Source organism: Lachnellula hyalina, assembly GCF_007821495.1.
Source record: "Lachnellula hyalina strain CBS 185.66 chromosome Unknown contig00004, whole genome shotgun sequence".
In the NCBI taxonomy this organism is placed as follows: domain Eukaryota; kingdom Fungi; phylum Ascomycota; class Leotiomycetes; order Helotiales; family Lachnaceae; genus Lachnellula; species Lachnellula hyalina.
This window is the reverse complement of record NW_022157118.1, coordinates 184,521-198,912: the sequence shown is the minus strand read 5'-3', so window position 1 is coordinate 198,912 and position 14,392 is coordinate 184,521. Positions and strand designations below refer to the sequence as shown.

At 49.5% G+C, this 14,392-nt stretch overlaps 4 protein-coding genes across 4 annotated transcripts; 3 read left to right on the top strand and 1 right to left on the bottom strand.

Moving 5' to 3' along the window:
* Positions 1–1,926: 1,926 nt before the first annotated feature.
* Positions 1,927–3,264, top strand: LHYA1_G000352 (uncharacterized protein; the record flags this gene model as incomplete). The annotated part of the gene is made up of 3 exons (XM_031145344.1): positions 1,927–2,004; positions 2,056–2,633; positions 2,685–3,264. 3 exons carry the CDS (start codon positions 1,927–1,929, stop codon positions 3,262–3,264), a joined length of 1,236 nt encoding a protein of 411 aa, XP_031009604.1.
* Positions 3,265–3,963: 699 nt separating this feature from the next.
* LHYA1_G000351 (uncharacterized protein) lies at positions 3,964–4,951 on the top strand (the record flags this gene model as incomplete). The annotated part of the gene is made up of 3 exons (XM_031145343.1): positions 3,964–4,293; positions 4,348–4,783; positions 4,857–4,951. The coding sequence occupies 3 exons, from the start codon at positions 3,964–3,966 to the stop codon at positions 4,949–4,951; spliced, it is 861 nt and encodes a 286-aa protein (XP_031009603.1).
* Positions 4,952–6,120: 1,169 nt separating this feature from the next.
* Positions 6,121–7,177, bottom strand: STUA_1 (Cell pattern formation-associated protein; the record flags this gene model as incomplete). The annotated part of the gene is made up of 2 exons (XM_031145342.1): positions 6,121–6,575; positions 6,718–7,177. 2 exons carry the CDS (start codon positions 7,175–7,177, stop codon positions 6,121–6,123), a joined length of 915 nt encoding a protein of 304 aa, XP_031009602.1.
* A 2,005-nt stretch (positions 7,178–9,182) lies between these two features.
* SRP72 (Signal recognition particle subunit) lies at positions 9,183–11,206 on the top strand (the record flags this gene model as incomplete). Its single annotated transcript, XM_031145341.1, has 2 exons — positions 9,183–9,934; positions 9,982–11,206. The coding sequence occupies 2 exons, from the start codon at positions 9,183–9,185 to the stop codon at positions 11,204–11,206; spliced, it is 1,977 nt and encodes a 658-aa protein (XP_031009573.1).
* Between the last annotated feature and the right edge of the window lie 3,186 nt (positions 11,207–14,392).

Genomic DNA, 14,392 nt, shown 5'->3' with positions numbered 1-14,392 from the left:
TTTTTAATTAAAGATTCCTACCAAAGTAGCCAGCGAGTGTTGTAACAGAGCTAACGCATAAAATTGCTTGTTACATGTTGTGCGACTATACGAACAGCAGGAGAAACAGTTTATGATAAAGTGCGGTGAAGAAGTGACAACGAGATGAAACCCAACTCTGCTGCTGCCGCCTGCAAGAGCTCAGGGTTCCATTGGAACTCCCGTACTCCGTACAGTACGTCCCTGTAATTACTTAACGCTGCTTATAAAATATAAACTGCGGCTTCCTTGGCATGAATCCTTTGTACCTCTTCTGGGTATCCCTCGTCGCCGCTCTTTTGCACAATGCCAAGGTATCTTACTTCAGACTAGTATGCTGCTTGCTGCATCGGCCGTATATTCAACGCCGGTTCTCACTGTCAGGAAGAATGTGCACTGGGTGGAAAAGAGGATGCGATGCATTGTTTAGACTTCGTACTTATATTAGAATCAGTGCCCGGGACTCGACTTGTACTGGACTCGCTTGATCGCTTGAGAAAAGGAGATCTCAAATCTCAAATTTATTATCGTATGATCGCACTATATACCCCTTTAAGCATATCTCGACGCACCGACCGGCAAGAGCATCTGATTTGTTGAAGCGTATCGGAAGTTGGGGCTCAATAAGGCGATCGACAACATGGCGTTTATTGGCGCTGAATCAGGTGGGCTGTGGCTTGTAAGCGATATCGTGGTGGTCGTGTGCTTACCTTTCGTCCCGTCTTGAGCGGAACTCTGGATCCGTATGACTCGGGTGAAAAGTATACAAGGCTTCACGGGAGATTTGAGAGAGGAAAGAACTGGTGCTGTAGACTCGTACTGAGTACGAGTTGCACTTGAGTGAGGTAACAAAGGCTGTAAATTCGCAGGTGGGAGTCTTCACACGTGCAATATAAACAATATCCATCTTGTTGGGTGCCGTGCGGGAGGCGCAACCGCCACTGGTATGCAGCATGCGGATGAAATTTAGCAGGAGGGTGAGCAGCGATGGTTTGAGGTTTAGAGGTGGCGTCATCATTGCTGTTGCCCAAAATCTTATCTCACTCCATGATCTGACCTCTGATGAGTACTGTACTGTATATGCCAACATCGTAGACAGCAAAGTGCGAGGACACGAAAGGTGAGGATGGAGTGAGTGACAAGCAGAAGAGTGAAGATGAATCTATACAGGCCCCCTTCCCCTTTAATAGACATGGATTTCCACTGCATTGATAATAAACGGAGCCTCTGGCCCATCAAACGCCGTGATAGTCGTCGTAAGCCATCGCTCGCCAATCACACCCCTTCCTATCCGATAAAACCATTCCAAGATCCCAAACCTTCAAGCCGCAACAGGTATAACAGGTCTTGGCGAAATGTCTAAGAAAAGAATCTTGCGCTGATGATCTTGCTGGGCGTCCTGATTTTATTAAAGGTGGAGTTTCGCCCTGTCAGGACGGGACCAGGCGTTTTGTCTGCGTACAAGGCATACGAAGTACTTTTGCTTAGCCTGTGCGCCGTTCACCTTTTACTCCCTTTTCTCACTTCTCTCTTCTCACTTTTGTTTCTGTCTTCTGTTTAATATTCTTCGGTGGTTATTCTTTGGGAGCTTGTCGTGAGGAACGAACTGAGTTGCAGAAGCCGGACAACGACACATACCCGGCCCGGTGAGAAGGATATTCAAGGGCGAGCTTGGGATACAACAAAAGGGAGGAAAACCACGACCAGCGACGACAATCATTTTCTATATTCAATTCGTACGAATAAGTTTCCTCGACAGGAGGGTTTGCTGTTTATTCCATTATTATTCCATCATATCGGTACCTTCCAACCTGGGACAGACGGATCGATCGTTCCGCATATCCCGCCAAATTATCACCTGTTAGAACTTAGGGAATTTTGGGCACGAGAATATACAATAGAAGGAACATGGCTACTTTTCCAATTGAAGAGCCCCAATGGAACAGTGCTCCGGCTTGGAAATTGCCAGGATGGGCGGAACCAATTGTGAGATTATTACCTCCATGACTCGGCGACTTGCTAATGGAAGAATGAAAGATGGTTGCGAGCATCTTGGTCGGATCTATGATAATTACTAGGAGACATAACTTTCGAATCTTCGATCGGAGGAGAAATTATAACCTTTTGGACGACGACCCAGATTTTGAGTCTACTCGGTCGTCGGATGATATGCTATCGAGGGACCTCATGGTTGGAAACGAGGGTGATGATTCCAGTATAGATTCCATGAGCACGATGAAGAACCCGCCGAAGAGGAGGAGATGCTGTGGGATGACCGTATACACGCCCAATACTTCTCGATTCGCGGATTACTACCACAGCCGGATCTTGCAGAAGTTCCCGTTCTTAATAGAGATGTTCTATTGGATTATTACTTACGGTTTCTATCGATGTACGAGCCTTCTCTCGAATGCGGTGTTCTCAAAAACGGGGATATGGGACGTTGCCCAGGATCATGGGCTAGCTATTCTGGAGTTTGAGCAATTTTCCCGGTTGAGCTTTCTCTGGCCGGTGCATGAGCGCGATGTGCAACAATGGTTCATGCATGGGCATCAGACGTTCTTGACGGTGCTGAACCGTTCATACGCCTTGATCCACATTCCCGGAACCGTGGGGTATGTTAAGCCCATACTTGAGAGCTGAGACTGCTTGCTGACACTTGCTAGATTCATTGCATGGTACTACTATGCCGCCCCCTCCTTCAACACCTTCGCAGTTGTGCGAAGAACGATGACCCTCACGAACCTTTTCGCTTTCATAATCTTCATCTTCTACCCGTGCATGCCACCGCGACTCCTGCCTCCAGAATACGGGTTCCTCGACAGTGTTGGACGAAACAACGCACAGAGCGTATGGATGAGCGGGAAATATGTGAACGCTCTGGCAGCTATGCCATCGATGCATTTTGGATACGCTTTCATTATCGGCAGCACATTTATATATCACTCTGGGGTTTTCCGGAGAACGCTTGAGACGGGAGAAACGCGCAGGTCCAAGCCATGGGCTCTTTTCTATGTCTTGTTGGCCATTTGGTATCCGGCCTGGATCCTTACCACGATTGTGGCGACGGCGAACCACTATTACCTCGACGCCATGATGGCGTTTTTCGTGGTTCTCGCCGCTTATTTATGTAACAGGGTATTCTTGGCATTCCTGCCCTTGGAGGATCTGCTACACTGGTGCTTGAGATTGAACAAACCAGTACCAACGACTGGTGATAAAATGCGAAGAAAGTCTGCGTCTTAGGAAGTACGTAGATTTTGCATTGGTTTTGGAGTTTTGTTTTTGAGCGCACGTTCTAAGCCTTCTCGTAATCATTTGGATACCAAAGCATTTGTACATAGGGTGTTGCAAAGGAGTAGGCGTTCCGTCCGGAGAACGAGAAGGTTGTAAGCTTCCAGAGAGGAAGCAGTTTGAATATATACAATCGAAAGAATTAATTACCTGATCCAACAATCTGAGAGAAAGATGGCAGTGACGTTGAAATATGGTATTTAACATTGACGAAAGATCTTGTACTACTACGTACAATAATAGCCTGGCTTTGCCGTGAGCTGATTTGCTGGGCTGTGGGCGTGAAGGTGCAATAATTCGACGGATGAATGAATGACTCCAAGCTGCTGTATGTGAAAGCGGCGTATGTGTGTGAAAGCGGCACCCCCAAGATTTTGTTTGGTACCTGAATACGAGTATTCGGCGCAAGGCCACTTCTTGAGCTGCCCCAACCTCGACTTCAAGCTTCCCCCACCACCTTCATTTTACCCCATCGCGCGCACAATCCCTCTCTGAAGCTGGAGCATCTCTCTGTTATATATTTTCCGTCATTCGTTGATCCAATTGTCGCATCAATGCCATTTCAAGCCTGATTTTCACTATTCGAGCAAGCTTCAAATCCACAATTACACTACCCTCCTAATTCCCCAACTTATCCACCACAGCAGCACAATGGCGGATACCGGAGACTTCGAAGGCACGCCAATCGATGAATCTGGCGACGTCTCTATGACCGCTGATACACCAATTGTCGAGATTGGTGGCGCTGCACCAGCGACAGAAGAAGAGGCCGGTGTGGATGACACCGCTCTGCCCTTCCAAGAGGAAGCTATAGACGATGTGCCCCCGCGCACTACCTACATCGACTACCTGAAGAGCCCAGTCATTGGACTGCTTGTAGGACAAGGCGATGAGCAGGCGCTCCTAACAGCTCACCAGGGGCTTCTTATCACAAGTCCCTGGTTCAAGGAAGCCTGCGACAAGTTCAGCAGTGATCTTTCGGTTCGCCCCATCTCCTCCGACATGCCCTCCAATCCAGTTAAATAAGAGAAACAGGAGCGCAGAATCGACCTCGTAGACGAAGACCTCGACGCAGTTGGCTGTTTCCTCGAATTCCTCTACACCGGCGACTACTTCCCCCGCAAGATCCCCGGATCCCGCGATCTCGAGCGCGACCCCACCACACCCCTCGTCGACGAGACCGGCGACCAGCTGCTCAAGCATGCCCGCGTCTACACCCTCGCCGACACCCTCTCCCTCCCCGTCCTAAAGTCCCTCGCCTCGTCTAAGATCCACTGCGTGAACTCGACGGCCAAGGGCGAGATCGCATACGCACGCTACGTGTACGCGAACACGCAGAAAGACGATACGACGATCCGGGCGCCGGTTGCGAATTTCTGGGCGACGAGATCGCATACGCTGCGCAGCGAGGCGGAAGACGAGTTCAGGAGCATCTGCTTGGAGTTCCCGCAGTTCGGTTACGATGTTCTCAGTATGTTACTCCACATGCTCGCCCATTTCTTTCTCTGGTGCCATGTTACACGTACTATACTAATAATACTTAGCTCGTGTGTTGGACGACAAGCTCAAGAGGGAGAAGAACGAGAAGTTGCATCCTACACCTGGCGGCAGTTCGAGGAAGCGTGCGCGCGGCATCTAAAATCGCTGGGGGCCTCGGGAGTCCGGCGTGATATTGCGTCTTCATCTACTTATTAATGCTGTGAAATGAAGGAGTCATACCCATATCTATATCTATTGTACAACATGGGCGAACCGAGCTTTCTTTCGCAAAGCCAAAAATAAAATCCGCATCGGTTGATTTTCATTGTCTTGTATTGGCAATCTATCTGTATGCGTGGCAGCGGTACGTGGTACTTGATCAGAGATGGCAGGCAGGCACTCTTCGTACAGTACCTACCTAACGCTTGTATCAATCAATCAAGAGGATGAAGAAGAGGAAAGAGAAAAGGGAAAAGGAAAAGGAAAGCCGGGAGGGAAATCGGTTCATTTGATACACGGTATATCTATCTATGTATCAACAACTTCTGTTCTGTACAATATATGTACAAAATTTATAAGTTAGCATTCACTCTGCACATCACATCACATCACATCTTATAATCTACCCAAGATACCTACCTAACCCCCCCCCAAGTACCTTCCTTCCCTTCCCTACCTATCTACCACAAGTTCTAAGAAGAGCAAGAGCCTAGCTATAAGGTATGCATGTATGGTACGACAAATTTGGTTGTGTTTAGTACTAAGTTATCATTCATGAATTCGTTATATAAAAAAAGTCGGCAAATGCTAGAGTACCTCCATCCATCCATCCATCCTATTTGCGTGTCTTGTCTCGTCGTGTCTTGCCTCCCTCCCATTCATATATCCTAACCCGCAAGCAAAATTAACTGTTACGATGCGATCGATGATTGCTCCACGCCACGCCACAACAAAACACAACACAACATTCCACTCCATGAAGCCGAAGCCAAGGAAAAAGAAACAAGGAGATCCTCCACATGCAATTCCAATGCCAATTCCAATTCCATTTCCATTTCCACTGCCTCCAGGTAAGTAAGGTAGGGTAGGTATCATATCATGAACGTTCGCTTTTCGTCTCGTCTCGTTTTGTCTCTTCTTTTCTCTAGCTAACTCTGGATCTTAAGGAAAGAAAGTACTGTCATGTTATGATATGATGGAAGGTAGATGGATGGCCTGTCTGCTGGGAACTTTTCTCCACCCCGTGTCTTTTTTTGTTCTTTCTGCTGTTTTTATTTTTGGTTTTGGACGAGGAGGGGAGGAGGATGTAATGTAATGTGAGGTGGTGATTCAGCGTTGGTGTGGATAATGATCATACTGCACACGTTGCGGCTCCTGTCCTTGCTGCTCAGCACCCATGCCATTTTGAAGATGCTGCTGCTGCTGTTGTTCATGCAACGGATTCGGTAACTGTTCCGGACCTCTCATCATGTTCATTGCATTCCCTCCATTCCCCCCACTCCCACCAACCATGACACCGGGAAACCTACCCGAATGCCCGCTATTAACTGGGTGGTACAGCAAACTCCCGATATTGTGGACGAAGAGCGGGTACAGCAGCTCGGTAATCTTCTCTTTGTTGGCGAACTCGAGGGCGCGCTCAAAGGGGATCCAGACGCCTTTTAGGTGCATGGGCCCGATTTTCACGACGTGTTTTTGTTTTTCTGCCTTGAGGATGCCGTCGCGGCGGCCGCGGGTCATGCCGGCTACGTTGAGGAGTTTGGTGCCGTTTATCATGTGGTTGTCTGGAGATGGTTGGGTTAGTAGGATAAATTAAGATGGCATGTGATGGGATGTTGAGGCTGAGTGGAGTGTGGAGATGGAGGGACGAGGTGAGGGGTAGGTAGTGTAAGATTGAATGCGGGGAAAAGATACGACATGACATACCTTCTCGGCGCGCAACACAAGTTCCTTTGACATCAACCTGGAAGCACAATGTTCCTTCGTCCTCCCACAGCGTGGCCGTGACTTTGGGCTTCATGCCCGGAGGCGCAGTCTGGCCGGTCGTATCCATGCTAATCTGCATCTGCTCTCGGGGAGGCATTGGAGCGTATTGATGGTTTGGGGGAGGCAGGCCATGTGCGGACATGGGTGGAAGGGGTAGGCCATGAGCGGTGTTGTATTGCTGATTTGGGTGTTGGTTTTCTTGCTGCTGATGCTGTTGGTGCTGCTGGGGAGGGAACTTCAATTGAATGTCGTAGGAGTACTGAGGATATTGGTTTGAGGTCTGAGCTTCGTGCGGCGCCTCGGAGCCTGGGGGAGGTGGGTAGTGGTGTTGCATGCCACCGGGTGGTCCAGGCTGGATCGGTGGCGATTGGGGACCGGACATTTGTGATGGATGGTACATGTCTGCGGTGGAGGTTGAAGAAGGTGTGTATGGTTGTGGTTATGGTCGAGGGAGTATTGGCTGGGTGGTCGTGTAGTATTTGTCGACGAAATGTGATGGTGGTAGATTCATAAAAGGATGACCTTGATTTATCATATCTTGGTGGAGTGGTGTATTGGTCTGGAGAAGGCAGTACGTTAGGAGACGGTACAAGAATGGATTGAGGATGGTGGGGTGAGGGCACAGCAAGTTTCAAGTTTCAAGTGTCAAGCTTACTTTGGATGGATGGATGAATTGAAACACAGCTAGCTGTTGTTGTAAGATTACGATGTTCACTTTAGCCTAAGGGGGCTTGAAACTAGGAATCTCAAGTACTGGTGCTTGTCGGGACCAGAAAGGAAGGAAGGACGGATAGTAGCAACAAGCAGGGAGAAGAGAAGGATGGAAGAAGGAGGAGAGGGGAGGGAAGGGGAGGAGAGAGGAGGGGAAGAGGGGAGAGAGGAGACGGGTGAAGACATTAATCTACAGCCTTGTCAATTGTCAAAGTTAAACGCGCGCTGAGCCTAGAGTGCCGAACATGGCTTGCATACATATTCTTAGCCGAAGGACTTTCTCTACAGATGATCAACTCCTCCCGGCTCAAGCCACTCAAGCCCATGGATTAATCGCCAGCCATATCGACCGGCGTCAAGCTCTCAAACTTCTAACTTGTCTTGATAGTTTGCATGCGCGCTTGCGGGTAAAGCTCAAGAGGTCCGATCCGAGAAGAACGGAAGGTCCTTTGGGGGGTCTGCACGGGCGGGAAGCTGGGGCTGGGCTGGGCTGGCTGGGCTGGGATCTTACTGTAGACACAGCTAGTGACTGCAGCTTACCATCCATCCATCCATCCCATCCATACCTTAAGCTCAAGGGGCAGGACAGGGTTTAGTAAAGGGAACGAATAACGGTACAGCTTACTCAGCAGCATCACCTGCAGTACTTGTCTTGTAAACAATAGACCCGTCCCCGTCTGTGTTCTCCAAATAACAAGTACACACAGGATCAGAAACATCATATCAGATGCAAGATGCAAGAACGGGAAGATCTCCAAGCGGGTATCAACAGGATGGATATGGACATGACATGGACATAAAAACTCCGAAACTAGTAACATCTCCCTATCTAAGGTACTGTACGGACGGGTACAAGTGCTTAAGTTAGCATCCTCGGAATCCAACTCATCTCCTATTGGTCAAGAGAAGAACAGGTCCTCGCACTTTTATAAATCAACAAATCAATAAAGCGGACCATATTCCTTTTGCGGCTTGAATGGGACAAGGAAAACCTTCCGAATATCAACCATAAGTTCCACGACACCTTACAGTACTGTATATCTACTTGGCGCCAGCATTCTAGCGTGGAAACGAGTGGTTCAAAAACTGCCAGGTACCGTGACCCACTTTACCCACAGCTGTGCACCTAATCCAATGTATTGTCTTTGATAGCAACGAACTATTGAGATTCTAGAAGACAACCCTTACTTTGATGAGAATAGGTAGAGCCATGCCTTTTTAAATTCAATCAATCTCTGAATTCGAGGGTTTTAATAAGATATAGGAATTCAACGCTAAACTGCTAGCGCTAACTGGATCTTGGCAGTTTCTATGATAGTTGCAAGTCACTAAGCTTTTTGAACTGCTTGGAAGTATAATGACTACTTCGAGGTGTTCAGCAAAACCCGAGGAATATAATTAAAATCCTTACAAATATTTCCATCTAAATGCCACGATTAGTTGTCAACTTTTGGTGTATTGTACTTTTCGCTTAAGACCCTCACTAAAGCACCACCAAGACCATGTAGCGGGGCTCAAATTCCCGCTCCCACAAGACCCCTCCAAAGGTCCAAGCACATGGTACTTTCAGACCTCACTCCCTGAACCTGCAAACACTTGGAAACCCACGAAACAAAGGCGCCTAATATTGAAATTGATTATGCGCCATACGTGGTAGCTACACTTCTAGGATATACCCCCAGCACTCTTCCGCCATGGCGTCAAACCCCACGGCAACGCTCACCAGCCTCCTCAAAAGCTCCACCATCTCTGACCACTCCGATGTCCTCAAAGCCGCCAACGGCGTCCTCAAGGCCTCCAAAAACAACCCTGATGCCCTGCATACCCGAGTAGTGGCCCTCCTCAAACTCGACCGCTTCAGCGACGCCCTGCGCGCTCTAGACGATGGCGGTGACAAGCTTGCTGAACGTTGCACGTTCGAGAAGGCGTATGCGTTATACAAGACTGGGGAACTGGAGGAAGCTTTCAAGCTGGCTCAAAAGGGGGGTGGAAGAGGCTTAAAGCATGTTGCAGCACAGGTTGCTTATCGTGCTGAGAAGTTCGAGGATGCGGCGGTGATTTACAGGGAGCTGAGTTCAGATGACGCGGGGATTGAGGGGGAAGAGAACGATCTGCGAATCAACAGCTCGGCAGTCGATTCCCAATTGGAATGGCAAGGCAATGGGGAGAAGGTCGAAAAGAGCAGGAAGAAGCCTAGTAGAGAGGACCTTGAGGCTTTTGAGACATCGTACAACGCTGCTTGTGGCTGTATCGCGCGAGGAGAGCTGGCATCTGGAAGTGTGTTGTTGAAACGGGCACGAGATTTGTGTGAAGCGTTGGACGAGTTGAGTGACGAGGAGAAAAGAGCAGAGGTACTGCCAATTATGGTTCAACAGGCTTATGTTTTCACAAAACTCGGGAAGCTGGAAGAGGCGGAGGCTTTGCAAAATATGATAAAAATTGCTGAGTATGAAGCTACATCCTCCTTAAAATGCTGGTCATTAATTATTACAGTGTCCCTGAGCCTCCCACAAAGGTTATTGCCCAAAACAATCAACTGGCTGCAACACCAAGCGAGAACCCATTCATGACCCAACGCATTTTCGACTCCGTTCCCTCGCTAGCACACGGAGAAAAACATTTCAGACACCAAGCTAGCATTCTAGAGCGAAATAGATACACCATTGATCTCCAATCACTAAAGTACTCAGGTGTAGCGTTCTCGACCGCATCCATTATTACGAAGGCACCCTCCCCAACGACCTCCTCGTTCGTCAGCACACTTACTGTCCTCAACGCCGCAGCTCACGCGAAATGCGAGACCGGGAAAGCGAGCATAAAGCAAATAATGCCCCTCTTAGAGAAGCGACCTAATGACGTCGGGCTCATCTTGGTCCTCATTCAGCTCTACATCCTAACCAATAACCCCGGGCCCGCCATCACCCTCCTGGAAACCTTCTTCAAGCGCCTCGAAGAGTCTACTTCCCCCGCTGACCAAGATGTGCGATTCGCACCCGGCCTCGTCGGACTTATCGTCTCGCTGTACCGACTATCCGGTCGAAAATCCCCCATAAAAACAGAACTAGGGAAGGCAGCTTCTTATTGGCGGCGGAAATCGAAACCCTCTGTAGCACTGTTCCGTGCTGCCGGAAAGTCGTTGTTGGAATCCTCAGACGCCGAAGATTTTTCCGCAGCCGGCGAAATATTCTCCACGCTCCTCACCCAAGAACCCACCGACCGCACCGCGATAGCCGGATACGTAGCGTCATACGCCACTTCTGACCTCCCGAAAGTTGCGTCGCAGCTCGAAAAGCTAACCCCCGTCTCAAGCCTCATCGCCGGCATTGACGCCGCGGCACTAGAAGAAGCAGGCGTCCCAACTCTGGCTCCTCCCATATCCGCAAGCAAGAAACGCCCTGCCGAAGCGGAGGAGAAGAAGCCCGAAGAGGTGAAGAAGCGGAAGGTTCGCGCGGGCAAGATGCCAAAGGACTTTGAGGAAGGCAAGAAGATGGATCCGGAGAGGTGGCTACCGCTCAAGGACCGTAGTAGTTATCGGCCCAAAGGCAGGAAGGGGAAGAAGAAGGCGGCGGATATGATGCAGGGCGGTGTTGTAAAGGAGGAGGGCGAGAGTCTGGAACTTGCTGGGGGCGCGGGGAGTGTGAAGGTTGAGAAGGCTACTGGTGGAGGGGGCGGTGGAGGTGGAGGGAAGGCGAAGAATAAGAAAAAGGGGAAGAAATAGATAGATGGTGACTTTGGTCAACAAAACACACCTATGTTTGGGAATTTGATGCCTGCTTGCTCGGCATTTGTCGGCTCAAAAGCTCCTATTCAGCGCATCTATAGAAAGTCTAGATGATTCAAAAGCCAACCTACTCAACAACCCCCCATTTCGACTAGCATGCATAGCCTTAGGCAAACTCTTTGACCTACGAGGTTTACAAGTACTGTACCTCACCCCCTTTCCTAAGCGAGCACGGAATGAATAACAGCAAGTGACCGTACTCGAGGTAAATTCAAGTTCTCAAATCCACTCAACTCAACTCAACTCAACTCAGCCCCACCAATCCATTTCTCCCTCATCCCGGCTCATGTCATCCAAAACATCATTCATTACAAGCCTTATCCGCATCCCGGTTCTCCGCACACGGGATCTAGATATACTCCACGTCCCGGCCCTCAAGCGCCATCAGCCCCGTCGATGAGATCGTGATTCGCTACTTCCCGTGAACGGAGTCTCCCGTTCGTTGCGCCGCCATTTATTTGTAGATCCAGTCCGTCGTGCGTATCGGGAGTCCGAGTAGATGGTCACGTCTAACCTAGGTGGAGGCGGGGTAATTAGCTGGTCAGTGCGAGGTTCATCTCTACCCCATTTTCACTGACAATATAGGTACAAAAATGTCAGCTCAAGGCCAGAAGCGAAAAGCCCCTCTTGCGGAAGCAGACGTGAATACTCAGCCATCAAAGAAGTCTTCTCCATGTTCGTCCCCATGCAAATCGCCGCCATGGAAATGCTCGCCGAGCACAACCTAATCAACACGCCCTGCGCCTTCAACGCGGAGGTCATCACCTCGCTCCTGATCTCCTCTCTCACCATGACAGCTAAGGACATGTCGTTCTTCGCAATCGACGGACTTGGCCAGATCGTTCTTGCGGCTGATAAGGCAGGCCTAAAACTTGTAGAGAGGAAGCAGAAGCAGCTGAAGGGGGCCGATACCAAGGCTATCCAGAAACTAAGGGAGAATCCTGGGAGGAAGTGGGATTGGAAGAAGTGAGTTTTGTTTACATGGTCCATGCACAGAACGACGGCACTAATATTTGAAACAGTGGAAGGAATTCAAGCTTAATCATGCTGGTGGAAGCTAATATGATATCACTAAGATGTCTAAAGCCGAGAAGGCTCGGCATTCGTACGGTGGTGGGCGCGGTTTTCGGATGTGTTGGACGCGAAATGGGTGTATAGGTGATTTAGATTTGGAAAGCTGCAAAGCCAAGTGCGTTCTTTTCTTTCTTTTTTGGATACGTGTAACATGTACTGATAGTCCCAGTACATAGCTGTATTAACATTGTTTGGATAAGCATCCGCTTTAAACCTAAGCGGGTGAGGCAAAATTCTCATTCGCGATGTTCACGTTCTTTTAAGTGAGTCCTCCCCATATATCTCCGTATTGATAATATTTCTATTGGGGATGATATCGCTAACTAGATAGCAGTACAGCAATGATGTGACTGCTAAATTGGGTTTCAAAATTCGCGAAAACTCCCGCTTGATAGTGTGGCATGAAGTTCAGGGGTAACTACATATCCAGAAGCTCAAAATAATTCCTGGGTATCCCATCAAACTATTTCTCCTCCCACGGAGGAAGCAACTTTGGTTTCATCTTCGGTGGCTCGTTCCAGAAAGACAGCGTTCCAGCCTCCCTCGCCTCAACGTTCCTCTTCGCCCCCGCGGCCCTTCCCTGCTTCACCACTTCGTCAGCCTCTCTCTGTCTGCGTTCTGCAGCCAGGGCGGCCAAGGGTCGGAGCTCCGCCTTGACCCTCTCATTCCGCGCGAATCGGTTTTGCACCAGCGCATCACTGGTTCGTCCACCGTGTACGAGTTCCATTATCCGACTCTGTCTAGCATCGACCTGGCGGTGGCTCATCTGCTTCCGCTCCGGGTGGTACATGCAGGTCGATGCATGTGCTGTGTCTCCGATCCGTATGATGTTGTCCCAGGATGCCATGCATTCGAAGCACCACGAGTGTCCGCACCGACATATCATGTGGTTGCACCCTTCTTCCTTGGTGACGCCCTACTGGCAGTTCGGGCAGATCTTGGATTGCTCTTTCGCGAGGAGTTTTGCCGTGGCTTCTTCCCGCTCCAGGCGCTCCAGCTGCGACTCGTCCATGTCGAACTCGTCGCAGGTCTGGCCCGAGTGCCATGGGAGCTTGTGCGCTGTGCAGGTCTTGAACCCGCAGGAGTTGCATATCATCATTGGGTTGGGATCTGTGTGGCTTTGCCCTTTGTCGCAATTGCGGCCTAGACACATGACAACGTCCGGGGATTCCTTCATCATCAGATATTCGTACCTAGGCAGAGCGTTAGCATGATCTGCAAAGACAATAACGGGAACTCAAAATTACTTACAGAATGAAGGCTTCCGGACTTGCATATTTCATCATCTCCCCATGAGAGAGGATTTCATGACAGAAGGGGCAGTGGAGAAGGTGCAGCATACCTTCATCAAGAGTAGTCTGAATGTCTTGGTGGATGCAATCCAAACAGGCCATCATCTCGTGATTGTGTTCGCACTTTCCGGTGATGTTTGACGAAGCGGGGAATGCGGAGGGTGGAAAGAACTCTGCACAGATTCCACACTCGATATCTGTTGAATTTGGATCTCTAGTTTGAGAAAGATAAGGAGCAGAAGGACCGGATTCCTGCTGCTCGGGATTCGAGGGTGGAATCGGGGCAAATGGTATGTCTGGTAGAGGTGTCTGATGAATCCCAAAGTCGATAACGCGTGCTCGTCGTCCTGGAACTTGCAACGCGTGTGGAAGTGGGCCATTCCAAAGGTCTGCAGGCAATCTAGCTGCGTCTCCATCGGCGCCAACTGAGTGTCTTCGTGGTCTATCACCAGCCACTTGTCTTGCACTCAAGTTTTGAGCAATATCCTCTTGCACTTCATCATCCATATCCATACGTTCATCGCCCTCATCAGTATCGTCAATCCCATCTTCCTCATCTTCACCTAACTCCTCCTCTCTACTCACAAAAGCCTCGGGATCATACTCGGGCCAATTTCCTTCATCCTGGTCAAGTGAGTGCACACCCATACTCATTGACACACCAGGAGCAGCTGTAGCCGGCAACACGTGTTTGGGAAACTCCCCCCCGTTCTGCAACCACGGTTGAATATCCCGAATCTGCTCATCCGTCATATCT